A 20,192-nucleotide genomic window follows, 5' to 3' on the forward strand; every position below is an offset into this window, starting at 1 on the left:
TCGATCGATGTCAGGATTTTAATTCAGTTCCCGAATCCAGATCTTTATACTTCGAAAAAAAAACCTGTGATTTTACATTTTATTAGATGCACATAAATGGAGCGTCGCAGTTCACGTAAATTTACGTGGAAGAACATTCAATATTGTGTTTTAAATGTTTTAAATTCCAGGAAATTCATTTTTTTTGTAAGTAGTCACAGTGGCAGCAGTCCCTTGCTTCGGTTCTACACTGGACCCTTGATAAGATTTGCTTCTACGAACTTCTATTTTAAATCAACACACAGACGTTCCTAGGCTATGGTGCCCACTTGGTCACTGTTTTGTTTGTGCTGATTCAAATAGATTATATAAAATTGTCCTTATAATGTGTAGTTGTGTTTTATAGTTTAGTTGCTGTTTTCGTTATGACAATGGTCGTAGATCTGTGCTAATGTAAATTGTGGTATGTGGTTCTTGTAATGGTCTGTATGGAATGTAGTGGTAATAATTGTGATAGTAATGTAATAACGTTTTAATGGTAATAGTAATAACAATAATAATGATCTTTTAAATAAGTTTGCCTGTTGGGTGCTTGATGATTTTTTTCTTACATAATTATCTATACTCTTGCGTTATTTGTTCGTTTCTTTTTTTATATTTCTAGTATTCTGCATCATTCTTCTTCTTTTCTTCTTTCTTCTTCTTGCTTTTTTTCCAAGTTTAATAGCTTCTCTTAGTTCGATTTTCCAGTTTTCTCAGTGTGAATTAATTTCATATGTAATAGAAATGTTGAGTTAGTAATTTTTTACACATGCAATTTACACATACATATACATCTACATATGCACGCAAACATACTCACACACATACAAACATACATACTTCACAAGCAAACATCGTAACATTGAGCTACTGTTTCTATTGTAATAGATTATGACTTAATGTACCAATAATCATCTCATTAGTACACGGAAAGATCGAAATTAGCATTTTGGCGAAAAAATTAGTTGATTTTCTGATTTTGGTTAGTTATTTTTTGAGACAACTAAAAAAATCTTACTTTCGCTAATTTAGATTTTCTAATTCTAGTTCCCTTAATAATAATAAAATATTTGTTGAAATGGCTATTTTTTAGTTGAATTCACCAATTAAACGTGGTGTCATTTCTTAGCTAAGGCACACTTCATATCCATTCAACTAATTTTTTAGTTGAATTAGAAAATTAAAAAGTTGTTTTCAACTAACATAAATGGTTGAATTGGTTTCTGCAATTCGCAGCTATATGGCGCTCTGTCACCGAAAAAATGTTAACACCGTAATGACTACTAGCCACTAGATGGCACACTACTATCGACAAAAATTTCAGTCGCGGTTATCTTTTCTATATTGGCAGGTATAAATACGATGTTGTATTGGAGAAAAAGACATAAGCGAAACATAAACTTCGTTTTGAAAATTTTACTTCTAAATCGCTGTTTTCTTCATTCGACTTCGCGAAATCGACTCTCTCACTGAAAACTTTGAGCACTCGGAAAACAAAAACCGAATACAAGTAGTACATCGGACGGCGTAGCCCGGAATGAGAAGATACAAAAAAAACATCATTTGACGTGTACAATTAGAGTGCAACATTCGAAACTCATTTCACTGTTTCGCGTAAAAACATATCATATTACATATCAGTTTAGAAATTTATATATGGATATATCGTAACGCATGCGAAAAACATCTAAACAATTTGCAAGCAGTTTCAACAAGACTGTCCCTTTTAGCTTTTTAATGGATTGTTTTGCTTTGACACTGCTGTCCTTCAGTAATGACGGTGATAGATAAATAGAATCAAAGTTTCTGATTTTAATAACGAAATTAGTTGTCAATGAGAATTTCGTGTTGGATTGAAATATTGTTGGTTTGTGTTCAGAACATTCGCCAACTAAACACATTCTCTAAAAATAAGAGTTTTTTTCAGCACAGTAAATTCTAAATTTTAACTAATTTTATAGTTATTTTGGAAATTTTGTTGTTAAAATCAACTAATTCAAAAACAGTAATACGAATTAGGCGCAGAGCTAATTTCGGTCGTTCCGTGTAGTGTCACCATGTTATTTTAGCGATTATTCGACTTTCAATAATTGCATTGTGATCAAATCGAATACAATATCTTTGCATCGGATTTGTGAAGCACTACCGCAGAAAAAGTAGTTCGAAAATTATTCAATACTGTTGTTATAGCGACGCGAAAACTTGAAGCGAATGCTCCTAATTTCATCTTACTTTTGAAGTCAATCTATCGAACAGAGACAACAGATCTCACTTTTCGTATATGAGATGACTAATGGAGCTGAGATAAATGAGGGCACCGTTACCCTATTTTTTTTTCTACTATTGGGCGATCGTTAGTCCTGAGCTGAAACGGTGGCCTTTATTACCGTTCTTGCATACACTTCCTCTTACACTTCTCTCACATATCATCTCACCCATCATGTCTCACATGAAAACGACACAACCTCACAAAATGAATTGGATAAACATCGTTTGACAGCTATCAGTGGTTTGCTCATATGTTCATTCTGTATTATTTTATTCTATTCTACTATATTCTATCTCACACCACAGTATTCCACACACTAAGATTTAATTCCTTTGTTCGGTAATATTTTTGACTAGAAATTTCGGTAATCTATAGAAATGACCGATATTTCGGTACATGAGTTTTCTTTTACAATAATTATACAAATTTTTACCGGACGATCAGTCTTACGTAAATTTTCATTACAGAATTTTGTAAACAGATATACAATTTATACGGTAAATCTGAATAGTTGCCGAGTACGGTAAAAATCATACTATCCGTATGGTAAAATTATCTTCCAATAACCGAACTTCTGTGAAAACTGATTGTTATGAAACTAACTGTCAAACAGTTTTTAGTAAGTGTCTTTTTATTAACCAAACAAAAAAAATCTTGAAGAGTTCATCGAATGGATTGAGGTACAGGTGCAAAAGTTTTTAAAACATTTGAACCACTGAAAGCTTATTGTTTACTTATAGACAGAAAATAATTTTGTATTACTTGTCCACTTGCTGCCTACACAAATTCGAGGATAATTTCTGTTGGAGTCTACGGATTGTGCAGTGTTTTGGAAGGCGCTCATAATTCCGGTCAGCCGGAACATTTGACCTTTTTTGTGGAATAAAACCATAGCCACAACAGATTGGAATTTCCTTCATTCGTTTTTGTGTATTTGTGTTGCTTTTTAAAATCCGAAAATCCATAATTTTAACCAAATGAAAACAAACAAACAATAAATTACCGAACAATCAGTTAGATCCAATTGGTTTGCAGTGTACAATAGTTGTTTGACAGTTCAGCAATTACCGAACGATCGGTAATCAATATAATTACCGAAGGTTCAGCTATTGAAAATTCGGTAAAAAATTACCGAATTCTGCGAAATTTTCTAAGTGTGCATGGTACACAAACCACCAATAAACGTCAAAGATGGAGCGTAATGTAATCAATATCTTATTCAAGTCGTTCCGTATTTCATTCGTTAATTTCAATAATTAAGCTAGAGCTGTAACATATATTTATATTAAAGCTGCAACATATAATTAAATTAAATAACATTGATTGTATCTGATGATGTTTGCAATACCGTCAAGCCCACCAAACACGGAAGGGAAATTCCATGACATGAAATTCATTGAAATAAAATAAAATGAAAACTGTTTGCGACCGCTGCGCGACTCGAACCGAGAATCTTTGGATCACAAAGTACATCTGTCTGAAAAGTCTGGAAAGTGAATGAATATCTGATGTCGCTGCTGTTGGTGGAAGGTCCTCACCTCCTCCATCTAACGTACAAGAAAAAATGATCGATTTCGACCATGGTTTACCCTTTATTATCGTCCAGTTGAACATCAGGATTGATATGGGCCTGACTACCTCAAAACCTTCGGCCGGGTGCGAAAAGTCAAGCAAGCGGGGAAAAATCATCCCCATTGTTTCCAAAAGTTTAAAAAAATCAATTTTTGTGTTGTTTATAGTTTATAGTAATCACAAATTGCTGATCATATTTCTGATGACAAAGAGAAATAATTATGTTGTTGCGTTTAGTACAACTCGAGATATTTACGATTAAGTTCTACCCATTCATCAACAAGGCGAATTTTAAAAAGTTTACGATAATTCGGATAAACGTAATCTGTTGGTACAAAGAATGAGAAGGTTCTATGCCTGTTGGAGAAGGAAAAAAAAATTCCCTTGATCCTTAATAAATAAATAACCCTACTTCAGAGTACAAAAAATATGGAAAATAAATTACAAGAATTACAATGCTCAGACATAATGACTTTCCACTGTTGAACGATCGATACCGTTCACTACTCATTCGATCACCCCTTGTATTCTAAGCAGCAACGAAACACAGCCCTCTCTCTCTCGCTCTCATCCTTCGTTGATTCGTCGTTTTTTGACAGCACGACGGGAATGTGATTCACACGTTCCGGGGAACTACGATTTACCTTATGCAACTTGTTCTCGCATGTCTCACATGCCAGGGGAAGAAAAGATTGTCTGAATATTGACCGCTCGAAATGTTCCAACGAATTGGACATTAATACATTTCGAAGGGAGCATCCCGCAGCGATTTCTGCCTGCGTGGGAACAGAATTTATACGGTCATTATTTCGATTCTGCCATAATCTTCTTCCTCTATTCGAACGCAAACTGAGTGCATAGAATCGGATGGGGAAATTAAATTAAAACATCTCGGGCTCGGGTGGGTCATCGCGGATGTGCGAAAATGTCATCTGCTGTATGACACATGTGTGGGAGAGAGCACTCGGTGCCAGGAGTCTCCCCAGTACGGATGAAAGGAAAGGAGAAGGGTCGGATCCCGTCAGTTCAGTGTTGAGCTGCAACACACGTTTCGCCGTAGGGAAACGTGATGCGTTTTTCAACTTTGAGATCGTTTCGCCAAATGCTGCATGCGGAGGAGTTCCACTTCGTTTCACACGTTGGACTCGTTGGTTTCGCGATTTACAGCACCACCCGAAGATGCGATCACGTCACGAACCGATCGACATATGGTGGACAAGCCCCGCCAGTCGGTATCGATGATGGGCATCACCATCACCATCATCGTCGTCGTCGTCGTCGATGGTTGGACAACTAAGGGAAGACGTCGCCGATGCCGCCGCCGTTGGGTGCAGCTGCTGATTTCTGCAGTTTCCACATGGTATAGGTAATGTACCTTGCGCAGTCATCCGATCGGCTTAAGTGCAATCGACGACGCGACTCAAACGAGCGTAGGTAAGCAGGTTTCAAGGCTTAACGGGCAGGTTGATTGAGTCCGGAATGGAGTCGGTGACAGTAAGCCATGTGGAAATGTTCAGATTAAATGGTCCGAATCCATTATGCTTAAGTTTTGCCGGGAGGTTTCCCCATTACGGTGCTGGATTTGATTAAGATAACAGGGATTAAAGGCATGGGAATGGTAGCCGACAGTTTTCATGGTAGGATGATCTGTGATTGCCTTTTTTGTACTGCACGGAAAGACCGAAATCAGCATTTTGGCGAAAAAATTAGTTGATTTTCTGATTTTAGTTAGTTATTTTTTGAGACAACTAAAAAAATCTTACTTTCGCTAATTTAGATTTTTTAATTCTAATTCCCTTAATAATAATAAAATATTTGTTGAAATGGCTATTTTTTTTAGTTGAATTCACCAATTAAACGGGCTGTCATTTCTCAGCTAAGGCACGCTTCATATCCATTCAACTAATTTTTTAGTTGAATTAGAGAAATAAAACGTTGTTTTCAACCAACATAAATGGTTGACTTGGTTTCTGCCATTTGCAGCTATATGGCGCTCTGTCACCGAAAAAACGTTAACACCGTTATGACTACTAGCCACTAGATGGCACACGACTACCGAAAAAAATTTCAGTCACGATTATCTTTTCTATATTGGCAGGTATACGATGTTGTATTGGAGAGAATGACATAAGCGAAACATAAACTTCTTTTTGAAAATTTTTCTTCTCAATTGCTGTTTTCTTCATTCGACTTCGCGAAATTGACTATGTCACTGAAAACTTTGAGCACTCGGTACAAGTAATACACCGCACAGCGTAGCTCAGAAGGTTGGAAGATACAGAAAACATCATTTGACATACACAATTAGAGTGCAATATTCGAAACTCACTTCACTGTTCCCCGTAAAAACATTATTACGCACAATCGCTTTAAATGCGCACAAATTCTGAATAAATACACTTTCCACTAACAGTTTACGTCATTTTTACATATCGGTTTAGAAATTTATATATGGATATATCGTAACACATGCGAAAAACATCTAAACAATTTGCAAGCAGTTTCAACAAGACTGTCCCTTTTAGGATTTTAATGGATTGTTTTGCTTTGACACTTCTCATGAGTTTTTAGCTAATAAACTTGTTAATAAAACCAATTTCATTTTTGTTTTCTTTGTCCTGTCCTTCAGTAATGATGGTGATAGATAAATAGAAACAAATTTTCTGATTTTAATAACAAAATTTGTTGTCAATGAGAATTTCGTACTGGATTGAAATATTGCTGGTTTGTGTCCAGAATATTCGCCAACTAAACACATTCTCTGAAAATAAGAATTTTTTTCAGCAAAGTAAAATCTCAATTTTAACTAATTTTATAGTTATTTTGGAAATTTTGTTGTTAAAATCAACTAATTCAAAAACAGTAACACGAATTAGGCGCAGAGCTAATTTCGGTCGCTCCGTGTGTCTATTTGAGAAGGTAACAGATAATCAATACGAGAAAAACCATCGTCCGTCGGTCGATCAGTCGAATCAATCTACCTACCAGGGTTTGCCGTTTTGGAGTCGTACAGAAGATCATCGGCGTGCAGGGGCTGTGCCAGGATTTTTGTTGGTTTGATAAACACCACCTCCGACTTGGACGGATCGTGCAGCCGGGGTATTCCGTCGTCAAAATTGATGGTAAAATTACTTCCGCTAGATGTAGTAGAATTGCCGTCCAGCGGCCTTCGTAGAATGTTTGTATCATCTGGAATGGAAAGAAGAGAAAAAAAGTACGATCTTAATAAAACGTCGAGAATCGTTCGAAACCAAGTCAAACTCAAAACAATAAACCAAACATTCGACCATCGAATCGAGCGAACTGTCCGGGAAAAGGGGAAACCGCAATAAATCTGTCGCCACCGATCCGATGATTCATCCCGGTCTCATCGCCTGGCAAAGTTTTACTGTCCTTTTTTTTATTTTTATCGTTTTGATGTAGGTCGTTTCGAGATTCGAAAATTTCGAACTTTTTGTTTTGGTATGCAAACATTCTGCACCGACGGGCATTTTATTGCACCAGTCAATGGAAACATCTCATCGAATCCATTTCCCTTCCGTCGCATCTTCCGAAAGGGTAGGTATTAAGATTTAGGAACGTGATTGAGCCTGACTGTGTGTCATAAGAATATGGATTTCTTCTCCATGGGATTCTAAGTCTTACGATGCACTTGCGGACCGCCAAGGCAACAATTCGGAACCGATTCGTCGGAAGATCTGTGAATAATGGTTATGGATATTTAATTGACAGTCTTTTAAATCATCTTATGGCACGCCAGCCGATGGAGGATACAAAGTTGGCGAGTGATTCGTTGTTGCTGCGTCAGCTCCTCAAGCTTTTGTGAGGCAGTCTCAGTCTGAGCAACAAAATTGACGGTTTTTACTTAATGAGGTTTTAATCGGTTTAGTGCTGGGTGTTAAAGTATCAATTTTGCGACGCAGGAGATCGTTAGTTTGAAAATGTTGAAGTTTTGTATGTTAGATACTTGGTAAATACGCATGATTATTGTAGAAACTGCGAGGTCATTCTTTGATTTTAGTATCTAATATCTATTTGATTCACTGAATAATTTAAAAACTCTTCAATGCATCACCGTGGATTGCGTTATATTTTGTATGAAGTCAAATTGTTTAATTATTTTTCGAGATAGACTCATCTAAAACCGCTCGATTTAAGTTTGAAATGTAGTAAAAACCTTAAAGCATAACCTTTTCAATTTATAAAAATTGTTGAACCAAGTTCATAGGAATTCTTCGTTTTCTTTTGCACCCAGTTGTTCCGGAATCGAAAGTCGCATCCTAACAAATGTCAATAGCAGTCTTCCCATAAACATCTGCAAGCTTGTGTCTGTTCACGAAATTTTAAGCACATATTCAATTGCAAACTTTCTGCGAATCCATGTTCAAGTTCATCCCGAACACCGTACACGAACGAACACAGTACGTACATAAAGTAGAATTTCCGTGCACGAACATCGTGTGCATACACTGAGCGCATGCTAGGTACAGTTGAACCATAGAGTAAATTTTTTGTCGTGAATACGACTTACTTTACTATGGGGCACCTTTTCAAAATTACCCACACGGAAGAATGGGCAGAACTTAATCGTGAATACTCGACTTGGCGAGCCGATGTGTTGCGGTTTGTTCACTTTCAATTCAAGCAAGAGTGTTTGCATCAGACAGCAGAGCTGCTGGTCGTTTGCATTGGAGAGAAATAAAACGAAAAGTGGACAACATTATATAAAATCAGCCGTTCTAAAGACTTTCCCAAAAAGTATGGACGCAACCAAAAATCGTTGCCATTTCGCAATGGTTCAGAATCTGTCAATTTTTATGGCTGCGTCCTGTTGTAACCACTTGTGCAGTTGTTTATTCGTTTTCATTAGTTTTTTTTTCGAAATGCGTGGACTTTCAGCAGAACAACGTCGAAAAATTGTGTACAAATGGTGCACAGAACGCGGACTGTCAATGAGAAAGATAGCAAAAATGGAAGGAGTAAGTGAAAAAGCCGTGCGAAATGCAATCAAGAAGTTCGATGAGGATAACACCTTTGAGGATAAACCGAAAACGGGTCGAAAAAAAGGCCCTGCTAACCCTCAGTTGGATAAACGTATACTAAAGGCGTACGAGCAAAAGAAGGAGGTTTCAGTTTGGGATGTGGCCAAAAAAGTGGCACTTCGAAGTCAAATGTTATTTGCGCTAAAGAACGTTTGAATCTTCGAACCTATAAGAAGCAGAAACAACCAAAACGTAGTCCAAAACAAGAAGCATCGATCAGGCCGAGGGTTCGAAAGCTGTACAATACGATTCTTGCTGGAAATTTGAACTGCATAATCATGAACAACGAAACCTACGTGAAACTCGATTACAAATCCTTGCCGGCACCACAATATTATACGGTGCGAGAAGGGCAAGTGTTAAACCAGTCCGAGACATCGATTGAAATCGAAAAATTTGGTAAGAGAGCTATGGTCTGGCAAGCAATTTGTAGCTGCGGTAAGATTTCGAAACCCTTAATCACCACTGCACAGTGGTCCGGATCCACAATTTAGGGGGACAAAAACATTTGTGGCTTAGCCTTATACTTTAGAGCTATGATGTCTTCGGAACAAATGATCAGTGAAAGATAAGCCATATTTTGAAGCATATGGTATTAGGGTGGTTCTAATTATTAGGGTGATCCAAAAATTATTTTCCGTAATTGTTGAGATAGAGGACTGCATCCTTCGGCAAAATTGTAGGAAAACTTATATCAAGCAACTTTGCCGAAAACACTATTGTAGTATCTCTAACGGTTTTAGTGCTACAGCTATTTTAATAGATCAACTTAGGGTGTTCCTAAAAAAAATCAGATTTTTTGCTCTAGCTTTCTTAATATTCACTTCTCGATTTTGGTGTCTTTGAATATCTTTTAGAGTTTGTTAAAACCAATTTTTTCATGACTAGCGCATTCAGGTAGCGTTTTCTGAACCGAAGTTATGAGCAAAACTAGTTCAAAAACAGATCATTTTTAAACTGCTATATCTAACATTGGAGCAAACGAAAAAAAAATCGGTTTGTTTCATTTGATAGAAAATACTTTCGAGCATGTTTATAGAAAAAATGGCGGAGGAGATATTTTTTTAAATTTTTTAAATTGTGTTCAAACATTGGGTTTTTTCATTGAAAAATGCTCTTTCATGTAAGACATTTACTAGCTATACATATTAAAATAAGGTATTGCTGTCTTCTAGCGTGTTGAAATTAAAAATGTTAATTCAGCTGCATAATCGGGAAGATGGAGTACACTCACATTGGTTGTTACTCTATTCGATAATGCTATTACAGGATCAGACGTTAAAAGAAATCGTTTGAATACATCCTCTAGATTCACTAAACGATTGAAGTTCTGCGGATGGAACTGCCTATACTTGCGAATTGCTTTATTTCGACTCTCTTGCGCTTCCTTACTGTACAATATTTGCTATCTGTTTGGTTCCCTTGCGATTGATTGTTGAGCGAGAAGGCTGGATAATCTGGAACAACAATTATCCTTCATCTGTTTCCCTTTGCTGCCCAGAATAATAATCTTTCAGAAGGAAAACACGGAACTAACAGCAGGAGGTGGACAAAGTAAATGCAGAAATTGCAGAGCTTTCTCCCACAGTAATGGGGAAAGTATTTGTATCAACGAAGCTAGTGTTCTGCCTGAACGATACGAAAGTGTTAAACGACATAACAGGCATACACTCCCATGCTTGGTGCATATGCAAGCGCTCCGGAAAAGCTCTGAATTTTTCAAGAACTGAAACAAATGAGAATAATCCAAACAAATATCAATTTGATGGAACGATGATGATTCGATCTATGAAACTTTTGCTAAAAGTGAATTATTGTTTGCACATTGAGAAACCGACATGGCGCGTGTCCCGACAAAATCAGCATATCAAGGAGCAAGAGACAAACATTCTAACGGCATTAAAAGAGCGGCTAGGGTTACGTATTAGCAAAGACATCATATTAACAAGATATCCAGCTCGCACATTTCTAGAATAAATCATTGGAAACATCCTTTTTTGCGAGCATGGTGCCCTCACGTGAGTCCGCGTCGAATCTCGTACATTGAAGTAGGGAAGATAAACGTCAAAATCTTGCGCGCCAAAATAGCAGCACTGCGCACCCACACAATTGACATGATATGTTGAATGTGATGCCGTGCGATGGCGTTCCTATACTGAAGATTGATTTCGCTCCAAGCTGACAGGGTCTAGCATTGGTGAACCATTACCTGGAGGCGGCAACTCGAATGATGGTATCTGGGCCCGTAGATTTTTCAAAGAATATAACACAGTAGCGCAAATCATCGAGTTAAATGGAAATATACTTGAACGGTTTTTTATAATCTTAACGTTGATAAACAGCAATGTGAAGATTTCGGTACCTGCTTCCCAGGAGAATTCGTTTTGTGGAGCTGTATGGATGGTATGCTCTGTCGCCAACCGTGCATAAACTTCTGGTGCATGGGACTGCAATTATAAAACATGCTTTGCTTCCTATTGGTATGTACAGTAAGGAAGTGCAAGAGAGTCGAAATAAATCAATTCGCAAGTATAGGCAGTTCCATCCGCAGAACTTCAATCGTTTAGTGAATCTAGAGGATGTATTCAAACGATTTCTTTTAACGTCTGATCCTGTAATAGCATTATCGAATAGAGTAACAACCAATGTGAGTGTACACCATCTTTCCGATTATGCAGCTAAATTAACATTTTTAATTTCAACACGCTAGAAGACAGCAATACCTTATTTTAATATGTATAGCTAGTAAATGTCTTACATGAAAGAGCATTTTTCAATGAAAAAACCCAATGTTTGAACACAATTTAAAAAATTTAAAAAAATATCTCCTCCGCCATTTTTTCTATAAACATGCTCGAAAGTATTTTCTATCAAATGAAACACACCGATTTTTTTTTCGTTTGCTCCAATGTTAGATAGAGCAGTTTAAAAATTATCTGTTTTTGAACTAGTTTTGCTCATAACTTCGGTTTAGAAAACGCTACCTGAATGCGCTAGTCATGAAAAAATTGGTTTCAACAAACTCTAAAAGATATTCAAAGACACCAAAATCGAGAAGTGAATATTAAGAAAGCTAGAGCAAAAAATCTGATTTTTTTAGGAACACCCTAAGTTGATCTATTAAAATAGCTGTAGCACTAAAACCGTTAGAGATACTACAATAGTGTTTTCGGCAAAGTTGCTTGATATAAGTTTTCCTACAATTTTGCCGAAGGATGCAGTCCTCTATCTCAACACATACGGAAAATAATTTTTGGATCACCCTAATAATTAGAACCACCCTAATACCATATGCTTCAAAATATGGCTTATCTTTCACTGATCATTTGTTCCGAAGACATCATAGCTCTAAAGTATAAGGCTAAGCCACAAATGTTTTTGTCCCCCTAAATTGTGGATCCGGACCACTGTGCACTGCTTCAATGAACAGCGAAATATACATCAAGGAATGTTTACAAAAACGACTTCTACCCATGATTCGAAGTCAAACGATCCTATTTTTTTCTGGCCAGATCTTGCTTCTTGCCACTACTCGAAATCAACGGTTGAATGGTATACTACCAAAAATGTCACTTTCGTCCCAAAAGACATGAATCCACCAAATTGCCCACAACTTCGACCAATTGAGGAATTTTGGGCATTAACGAAGGCACATCTTAGGAAACATGTCTCGGCAGCCGAAACCATTCGACAGTTCGAAAAAGATTGGAAAAAAGTGTCAAAACTTGTCGCCAAGAAGTCTGTACGGAATTTAATGACGAACGTTCGCAAGAAGGTGCGCCAGCTAGTCTACAATGGCTAAGTAGCTAATGTTGAGAATAATATTCTGTTCTTGTAGTCTAATATTATCAGTATATCGAATAAAATTTGAATATCTAACACTTGTGAATTATTTACAGCGAAATTTAAGTGCGTCCATACTTTCTGAGACTGTCTTTATGTATCATTTGGATAAATGTAATCTGTTGGTACAGAAGATGAGAAGGTTTTATGCCTGATGGAGAAGAAAAAATAGAATCTCAGCTCCACTGGGCTTTTTCCTTGCTCCTAAATAAATAAATAAATAAATTATTTAATTTGAATCATTTGCGAAAATCGGTTCAAACATCTCTGAGAAATCAAAGTGAGTTCTGCTTTCGAAAATTTTTTCTCATTACCTTCGGTGCTTCCGGAACAGGAAATGGGAAACTAATAGTACCGTATCAAGTTTATATGCGCATAAATTAATAAGTTCTGCAAATTAGAGGAATTTATCAGTCAGTTTTATAGGATTTGTACTTTGGATTTGTGTTTACAACATCGCTTATGAAAAACAAAACACATGAAATTGAAACTTTTCCACTTATCGAACTCTTGTTCCGAAGCCGAAAGTAGGATTCGGATGAATGTTACAAAAAAAAATAAATGATAAATTTCGTTTGAATCTCTGTTTGTGAAAATTGGTTAAGCCATTTCCGAGAAAATCGAGGGCATATTTTATACTTAATTTTCACATATGGGCTATGGGGCTATGAGACCTTTCATTTGAATCTAAGTTTGTGAAAATCGGTTCAACCATCTCTGAAAAAAAATGAAATCGAGTGCACTTTTTTGTGACACACACATACACACTTAGACATTTGCCCAGTTTGTCGATCTGAGTCGAATGGTATATGGCATTCGGCCCTCTGGACCTCGGTTAAAAAGTCGGTTTTTACAGTTATTGCATAGCCTTTCTATATGAGAAAGCAGACAGTTTGACCCTTTTCAAAAGACAGTCTAGATTGTTTAAATAAAACAAGATATATAAAGTAGCTTTTTGCGACAAAGTTTACATATACAGAAAGTTTTATTTTAATCTGAGAAAGTTCTGCCATATTAAAAAAATGCTATACTTCTCGTTTTAATGCTCGGCACAGTGTTTGTTGTTGGGGTCAGTGGTATCGGAGAGGAATTGAATGTATATTGCACTACCATTTTTGTTCGGTTCAATTTCATTCACCTTCTTGAGGTCTCTGTACATACAATAACCCCACTACCAAAATCGTCCAATTGTCAGAGCTTTCTGATCCGGTGCATCAAGTTCAGTTTAAAGTATTACTGAAAACAACTGAAAACGAATCAAATATCAGACCCCATCAAGGCAAAGCATTGCGAATGATCCGAACCGTAAGTAATGAGACAGAATAAATGTAAAACAATAATGGAAACAGCTAGTGTCAATTAAACGCTCCCCAAGATAAGCCATTATAGTGCAATTAGCATAAACATTATCGATTTTCTGATATTTACACTCGTATTTCGATTCGTGTCGATGAACCGAAGCCGAGGTATGGATGCAGGGACGAGGAGGAGCGAACCTTTGGGTGCTTTCGGTTTCCAATTAGTCTTTCTGCATATGCATATGCACCGCGACGTGCCTGCCTTGATTCCTTTCCCCGTGCTGTCGTTCGGAATGCACTGTGACCACTCTTTGTGTCAAGTGAGGTTAAGTAGGTACTCAATTCTATTTGTCCCAAAGACATCGAACAGTCCCTGGTATGGTGACTGAAGAAAACACCCGAGCAGACCGGGAACGGCATTTGGTTTGAAAAGAAGATTAACTGTCACTAATTGTGTTTATCTTGAGATAATGACGCACCCTGCCGGAATGAAAATGTTCGGCTATTTTTATGGTACACAATCAGCATGCTTCGAATGATCGGAAATGCAATATTTCATAATGACAATCCCCATGTGACCGGAGGCCAAATGTGTTTGATGTTTTATTGCATTCGGGATCAGCAAATTAACCTTTTGCGACATTTTACTCGGGCATCCGTCCATAATTACGGTCCAGCATTGTAAGTGAACACAGCTGGAGCGAACGTTGTTTGACGGTAGACTGCAATCGAAACAATTAACGACGATTCGCATATTGTAAATTAAAATGAGAAATTCCCGGCACGTTTACGTTGTAATTCCTATCGCTACCGATAGCCTACAGTTGTCACATGTTAACAACGCTCATGACAGAAAGTGAACCCGGTTTGGTGGTCGTTGCTGTTAACAGGGACTTTAAAAATGGTTTCAAGAAAGTTTTAAAAATGTCAAACATTTTAAATATTGTTTTTCTTAGTGCTTCAAAATACACTCTTCTCAGTAGGCGTAGCAAAACGCATTGACTTCATTGACCACCACGGAATGAAGATGAGAAGACTAGAAACAGGTCACTATGATTTGAAATTCACTCTCCTGTCTCTATGTCAAATGTCAAAGCGAAACCACGCGGGACTGTCAGGTGTGAGTGAACAGCGAATAAAGCTTGACAGTCAAATGTTGCAATGATGGAAAGGTTCAAATACACATAATTTTAAGTTAGAGATCGAAAACAGCAACTTTTGCATACGGACAGAAGTTTCTATTCGATAAAATATTAAATGTCACCGCTATTAGATGCAACATGGTAAAATTCGTTTTGGTTGTAGATGACCTCCAGGACATCGCTGGGTTAATTGCTGCATCCACATCTTTCCCACGTTGCAATCGCGGTCATTTTTTTCTCTCGGTAGCCGATACCGGAGAGGTTGTGAATAACTTTTCTATGCAAGATGGAATTTAACTCGTCATTATAATAATGCCACGAAGATTACGGTTCGAGGCTACCGCGCACAAATGCCTCGACTCCACCCATGCCCCGTGGTTCAAAGGAGCTACCAGTTGTTGGCCGAAGGGCGGAGTGATTGCCACTACGAGGCACTCCTCTGTTAAGTTGAATCCACTTCTGTGCTGTTGAGCTGTCGGTTTTGGTGCTAACCATTTAGCATATCACATCTGACAAAACGATTGATTACAGTTGCGCATATATCAATGTCGTATCGAAAGCCTGGGTGTAACGCAACTATAATTGATTGAACTACCTGGTTGTTGAATGGCAGAGAAAAAAGGCGCAAATGGAATCGTCTAAAAAATCGAATGAAAAACTTCTGTTTCATCCGGGTGACAGAGGAGATGAAATTACATGTCACATGTGACAACCCGGCGAGTGATATTAAAAAAAGATTGGTGTTACAGTCCGATTTCGAATTCGCGTCTAGAGAAAGCTATCAGCTATACATTTTTCGTATATGATTCCTTCGATCGCAAAGAAATAAATGGGACCAAAAGTCAGAAGCTACACGAAAACCGAGAACCAAGAAAAAAAAACACAAACAAACCAGATTCTGATTTCTCATTACCAAGATTTGATATAAACTGTACCGGATTAACTTTCAGAGTAGCAAGAAGCTAAATCCGACCGAAATAGTGACTTTTTATTGTGCCGAACGCAAAACGGCAACGGCTTTATACTATTTTTTCATACTTTTTGATTTTCTTTTATGTTTTTCCTAAGGTGCCTAACACCAGAGTAACGACAGCTGTGCGTTTGGAATGACAGTTTTGTTCCAAACGAGCAAACGACCTGTCAAATACAATACCAAAATTACGAAAGAGATTTCGTGACGGTGGTTAAAGGCACTTGACTCTTAATCAGAATATTTATGAATACTCAAAAAAATAAAAGAAAAAAGCGTACAGACAGCAGAAAACAGCTGTAATTTTCACCATTACCGATGACCGTGGTGACAAAAATTTCACTTCGCTTTCCATCGGTGCAAATGGCTTGCCATTCCGAATTTTAACTTTTTCGTTTTTGAAACATCCGTTTTCGTTCGTTGCAAAACTCCGGCGCGGGTATTTGAAGAATTTATAATTCCGTTTGTTGTCGTAAAAACCAGATTGATAAATTTGAGGCTTGTATTCAACCATCTGGAAGTAACTTTGCAAAATGCCAACTTACTCTTTCTTTTCCTTAAAAGGAACTATTTTTCATTGTTTAATTTTCAGGGCTCAAATCTAGGATGTCACAAACAAAAAAGTGTCACTTGAGCCCTTATTTACTTTAGAGTTTAAGAGTTTTAGAGTTTTAGAGTTTAAGAGTTTAAGAGTTTTAGAGTTTTAGAGTTTTAGAGTTTTAGAGTTTTAGAGTTTTAGAGTTTTAGAGTTTTAGAGTTTTAGAGTTTTAGAGTTTTAGAGTTTTAGAGTTTTAGAGTTTTAGAGTTTTAGAGTTTTAGAGTTTTAGAGTTTTAGAGTTTTAGAGTTTTAGAGTTTTAGAGTTTTAGAGTTTTAGAGTTTTAGAGTTTTAGAGTTTTAGAGTTTTAGAGTTTTAGAGTTTAAGAGTTTTAGAATTTTAGAGTTTTAGAGTTTTAGAGTTTTAGAGTTTTAGAGTTTTAGAGTTTTAGAGTTTTAGAGTTTTAGAGTTTTAGAGTTTTAGAGTTTTAGAGTTTTAGAGTTTTAGAGTTTTAGAGTTTTAGAGTTTTAGAGTTTTAGAGTTTTAGAGTTTTAGAGTTTTAGAGTTTTAGAGTTTTAGAGTTTTAGAGTTTTAGAGTTTTAGAGTTTTAGAGTTTTAGAGTTTTAGAGTTTTAGAGTTTTAGAGTTTTAGAGTTTTTGAGACTCTTTACACTCTTTAGGCTCTTTTGACTTTTTAGAAACTCTTTAGACTCTTTAGAGACTCTTTAGACTCTTTAGAGACTCTTTAAAGACCCTTTGGACTCTTTAGAGACTTTTTAGATTCATTAGAGACTCTTTAGACTCTTTAGACTCTTTAGACTCTTTAGACTCTTTAGACTCTTTAGAGACTCTTTAGAGACTCTTCAGAGATTCTTTAGAGACTCTTTAGACTTTTTAGAGACTCTTCAGACTCTTTAGAGACTCTTTAGAGACTATTTAGAGACTCTTTAGAGACTCTTTAGAGATTCTTTAGAGACTATTTAGACTCTTTAGAGACTCTTTAGACTCTACTCTTTAGAGACTCTTTAGAGACTATTTAGAGACTCTTCAGAGACTCTTTAGAGATTCGTTAGAGACTCTTTAGACTCTTTAGAGACTCTTTAGAGACTCTTTAACCCTTATGCACTCGAATGGGTACCCGGGTACCTTTTCGAATTTCAAAATAAGAAATTTCTGAGTTAGGTTTAAACTAAGATTCTGCAATTCGGTCAATTCCAAGAACTAGTTGGACCATAACTTCTCATGCTTTGACTTTTCATTTTACAGTAAGGGGGGTCGAATGGGGGGGCTCAAATTTTTTTTATTACGTAAACACCCGAATGGGTACCCGGGTACCCACAAATAAAAATGCTTGTAACTAAGGCAAATTCCATCCGATTTGAATTTTTTCAGTACGGGTAAATTCAGAAATTTATCCACTTTTCGATGGCCGTGTATATTGCTGTAGTAGGTTCTTCTGGTTCCCGTTAATCCGGATTTCCGTAGAATGTTCCGACACTTGTGTTTTCCACCATAAATGTCATTTACTAATTTGAAACTTTTCCAAACCAGCTATTTGAGAAAGGCCGTACCAAAATGAACCTTTTGTAGAAAAATGACGTCATCTAAAGGGTAGTTGGCCTATTCTGGACTTACTCTCATAGAACGAAAAAAAGGAAATATAAATGAGAACGAAACTGTTTGGGAAGTAACTTCGTGATGTTTCGAAATGTTTGTTGCCAGAATTAAAAATTGTATTGCGTGCTCCTCGCAATAGGCCTGAAGTACATAATAATTTTCAAACTGAAGATAAGAAAGTGAAGTATATAAGGGAACATACATAAAGTACGTCACGCGTTTAGGGGGGAGAGGTTTCAAAAATACGTGACAATACATGGTGAAAAGATTGAGAAATGCTCGACAAAGGGGGAAAGGAGTGGTAGAAAAATTCAAAATTTTATGTTACGTACATAACGGATGCCCCCTGAAATATATAAACATAACAACTCAGCATAGCACTTGATTTCATATAGCAATTCTTAGATAAGATTACAAAAATACGTGAAATCCGTGTATAAATGCCTCGATGTCGGAACTCATTTAGGATATCCGGGTTCCTGGGAACCAGGAGCACCATGTCCATCTTTATGGGTACCAATCCCAAAGAGCTTAAGTTCCTGAATCCAACAGTGCTAAAATTACTTCAATCGGTTGAAAAATGCTCAACTTACAGCGATTTAAAAAAATGGGTACCCGGGTACCCATTCGGGTGGTTAAAGGTGTTTTTTTTTTCGAGTGCACAACGGTTAAAGACTATTTAGAGACTCTTTAGAGGCTCTTTAGAGATTCTTTGGACACTCTTGAGACTCTTTAGAGACTCTTCAGACTCTTTAGAGACTCTTCAGACTCTTTAGAGACTCTTTAGAGACTATTTAGAGACTCTTTACAGGATCTTTAGAGATTCTTTAGAGACTCTATAGACTCTTTAGAGACTCTTCAGACTCTTTAGAGACTCTTTAGAGATTCTCTAGAGACTCTTTAGACTCTTTAGAGACTCTTCAGACTCTTTAGAGACTCTTTAGAGACTCTTTAGAGACTCTTTAGAGATTCTGTAGAGACTCTTTAGACTCTTTAGAGACTCTTTAGAGACTGTTTAGACTCTTTAGAGACTCTTTAGAGACTATTTAGAGACTCTTCAGAGACTCTTTAGAGATTCTTTAGAGACTCTTTAGACTCTTTAGAGACTCTTCAGACTCTTTAGAGACTCTTTAGAGACACTTTAGAGACTATTTAGAGACTCTTTAGAGACTCTTTAGAGATTCTGTAGAGACTCTTTAGACTCTTTAGAGACTCTTTAGACTCTTTAGAGACTCTTTAGATACTCTTTAGAGACTATTTAGAGACTCTTTAGAGACTCTTTAGAGATTCTTTAGAGACTCTTTAGACTCTTTAGAGACTCTTTAGACTCTACTCTTTAGAGACTCTTTAGAGACTTTTTAGAGATTCTTTAGAGACTCTTTAGACTCTTTAGAGACTCTTCAGAGACTCTTTAGAGATTCTTTAGAGACTCTTTAGACTCTTTAGAGACTCTTCAGACTCTTTAGAGACTCTTTAGAGACACTTTAGAGACTATTTAGAGACTCTTTAGAGACTCTTTAGAGATTCTGTAGAGACTCTTTAGACTCTTTAGAGACTCTTTAGACTCTTTAGAGACTCTTTAGATACTCTTTAGAGACTATTTAGAGACTCTTTAGAGACTCTTTAGAGATTCTTTAGAGACTCTTTAGACTCTTTAGAGACTCTTTAGACTCTACTCTTTAGAGACTTTTTAAAGATTCTTTAGAGACTCTTTAGACTCTTTAGAGACTCTTCAGACTCTTTAGAGACTCTTTAGAGACTATTTAGAGACTCTTCAGAGACTCTTTAGAGATTCTTTAGAGACTCGTTAGACTCTTTAGAGACTCTTCAGACTCTTTAGAGACTCTTTAGAGACACTTTAGAGACTATTTAGAGACTCTTTA

At 36.8% G+C, this 20,192-nt stretch overlaps 1 protein-coding gene across 2 annotated transcripts in view; it reads right to left on the reverse strand.

Annotated features, from left to right (window-relative positions):
* Positions 1-20,192, reverse strand: part of LOC131429877 (A disintegrin and metalloproteinase with thrombospondin motifs 9) — a 589,623-nt gene that overhangs the window by 217,928 nt on the left and 351,503 nt on the right. For both annotated transcript variants that reach the window (XM_058594313.1, XM_058594312.1), the window contains exon 3: positions 6,848-7,051. In XM_058594313.1, coding sequence (XP_058450296.1) covers positions 6,848-7,051 — 204 coding nt within the window. The remainder of the gene's footprint in view (positions 1-6,847; positions 7,052-20,192) is intronic.

This window comes from Malaya genurostris, chromosome 2 (assembly GCF_030247185.1).
Source record: "Malaya genurostris strain Urasoe2022 chromosome 2, Malgen_1.1, whole genome shotgun sequence".
NCBI lineage: Eukaryota > Metazoa > Arthropoda > Insecta > Diptera > Culicidae > Malaya > Malaya genurostris.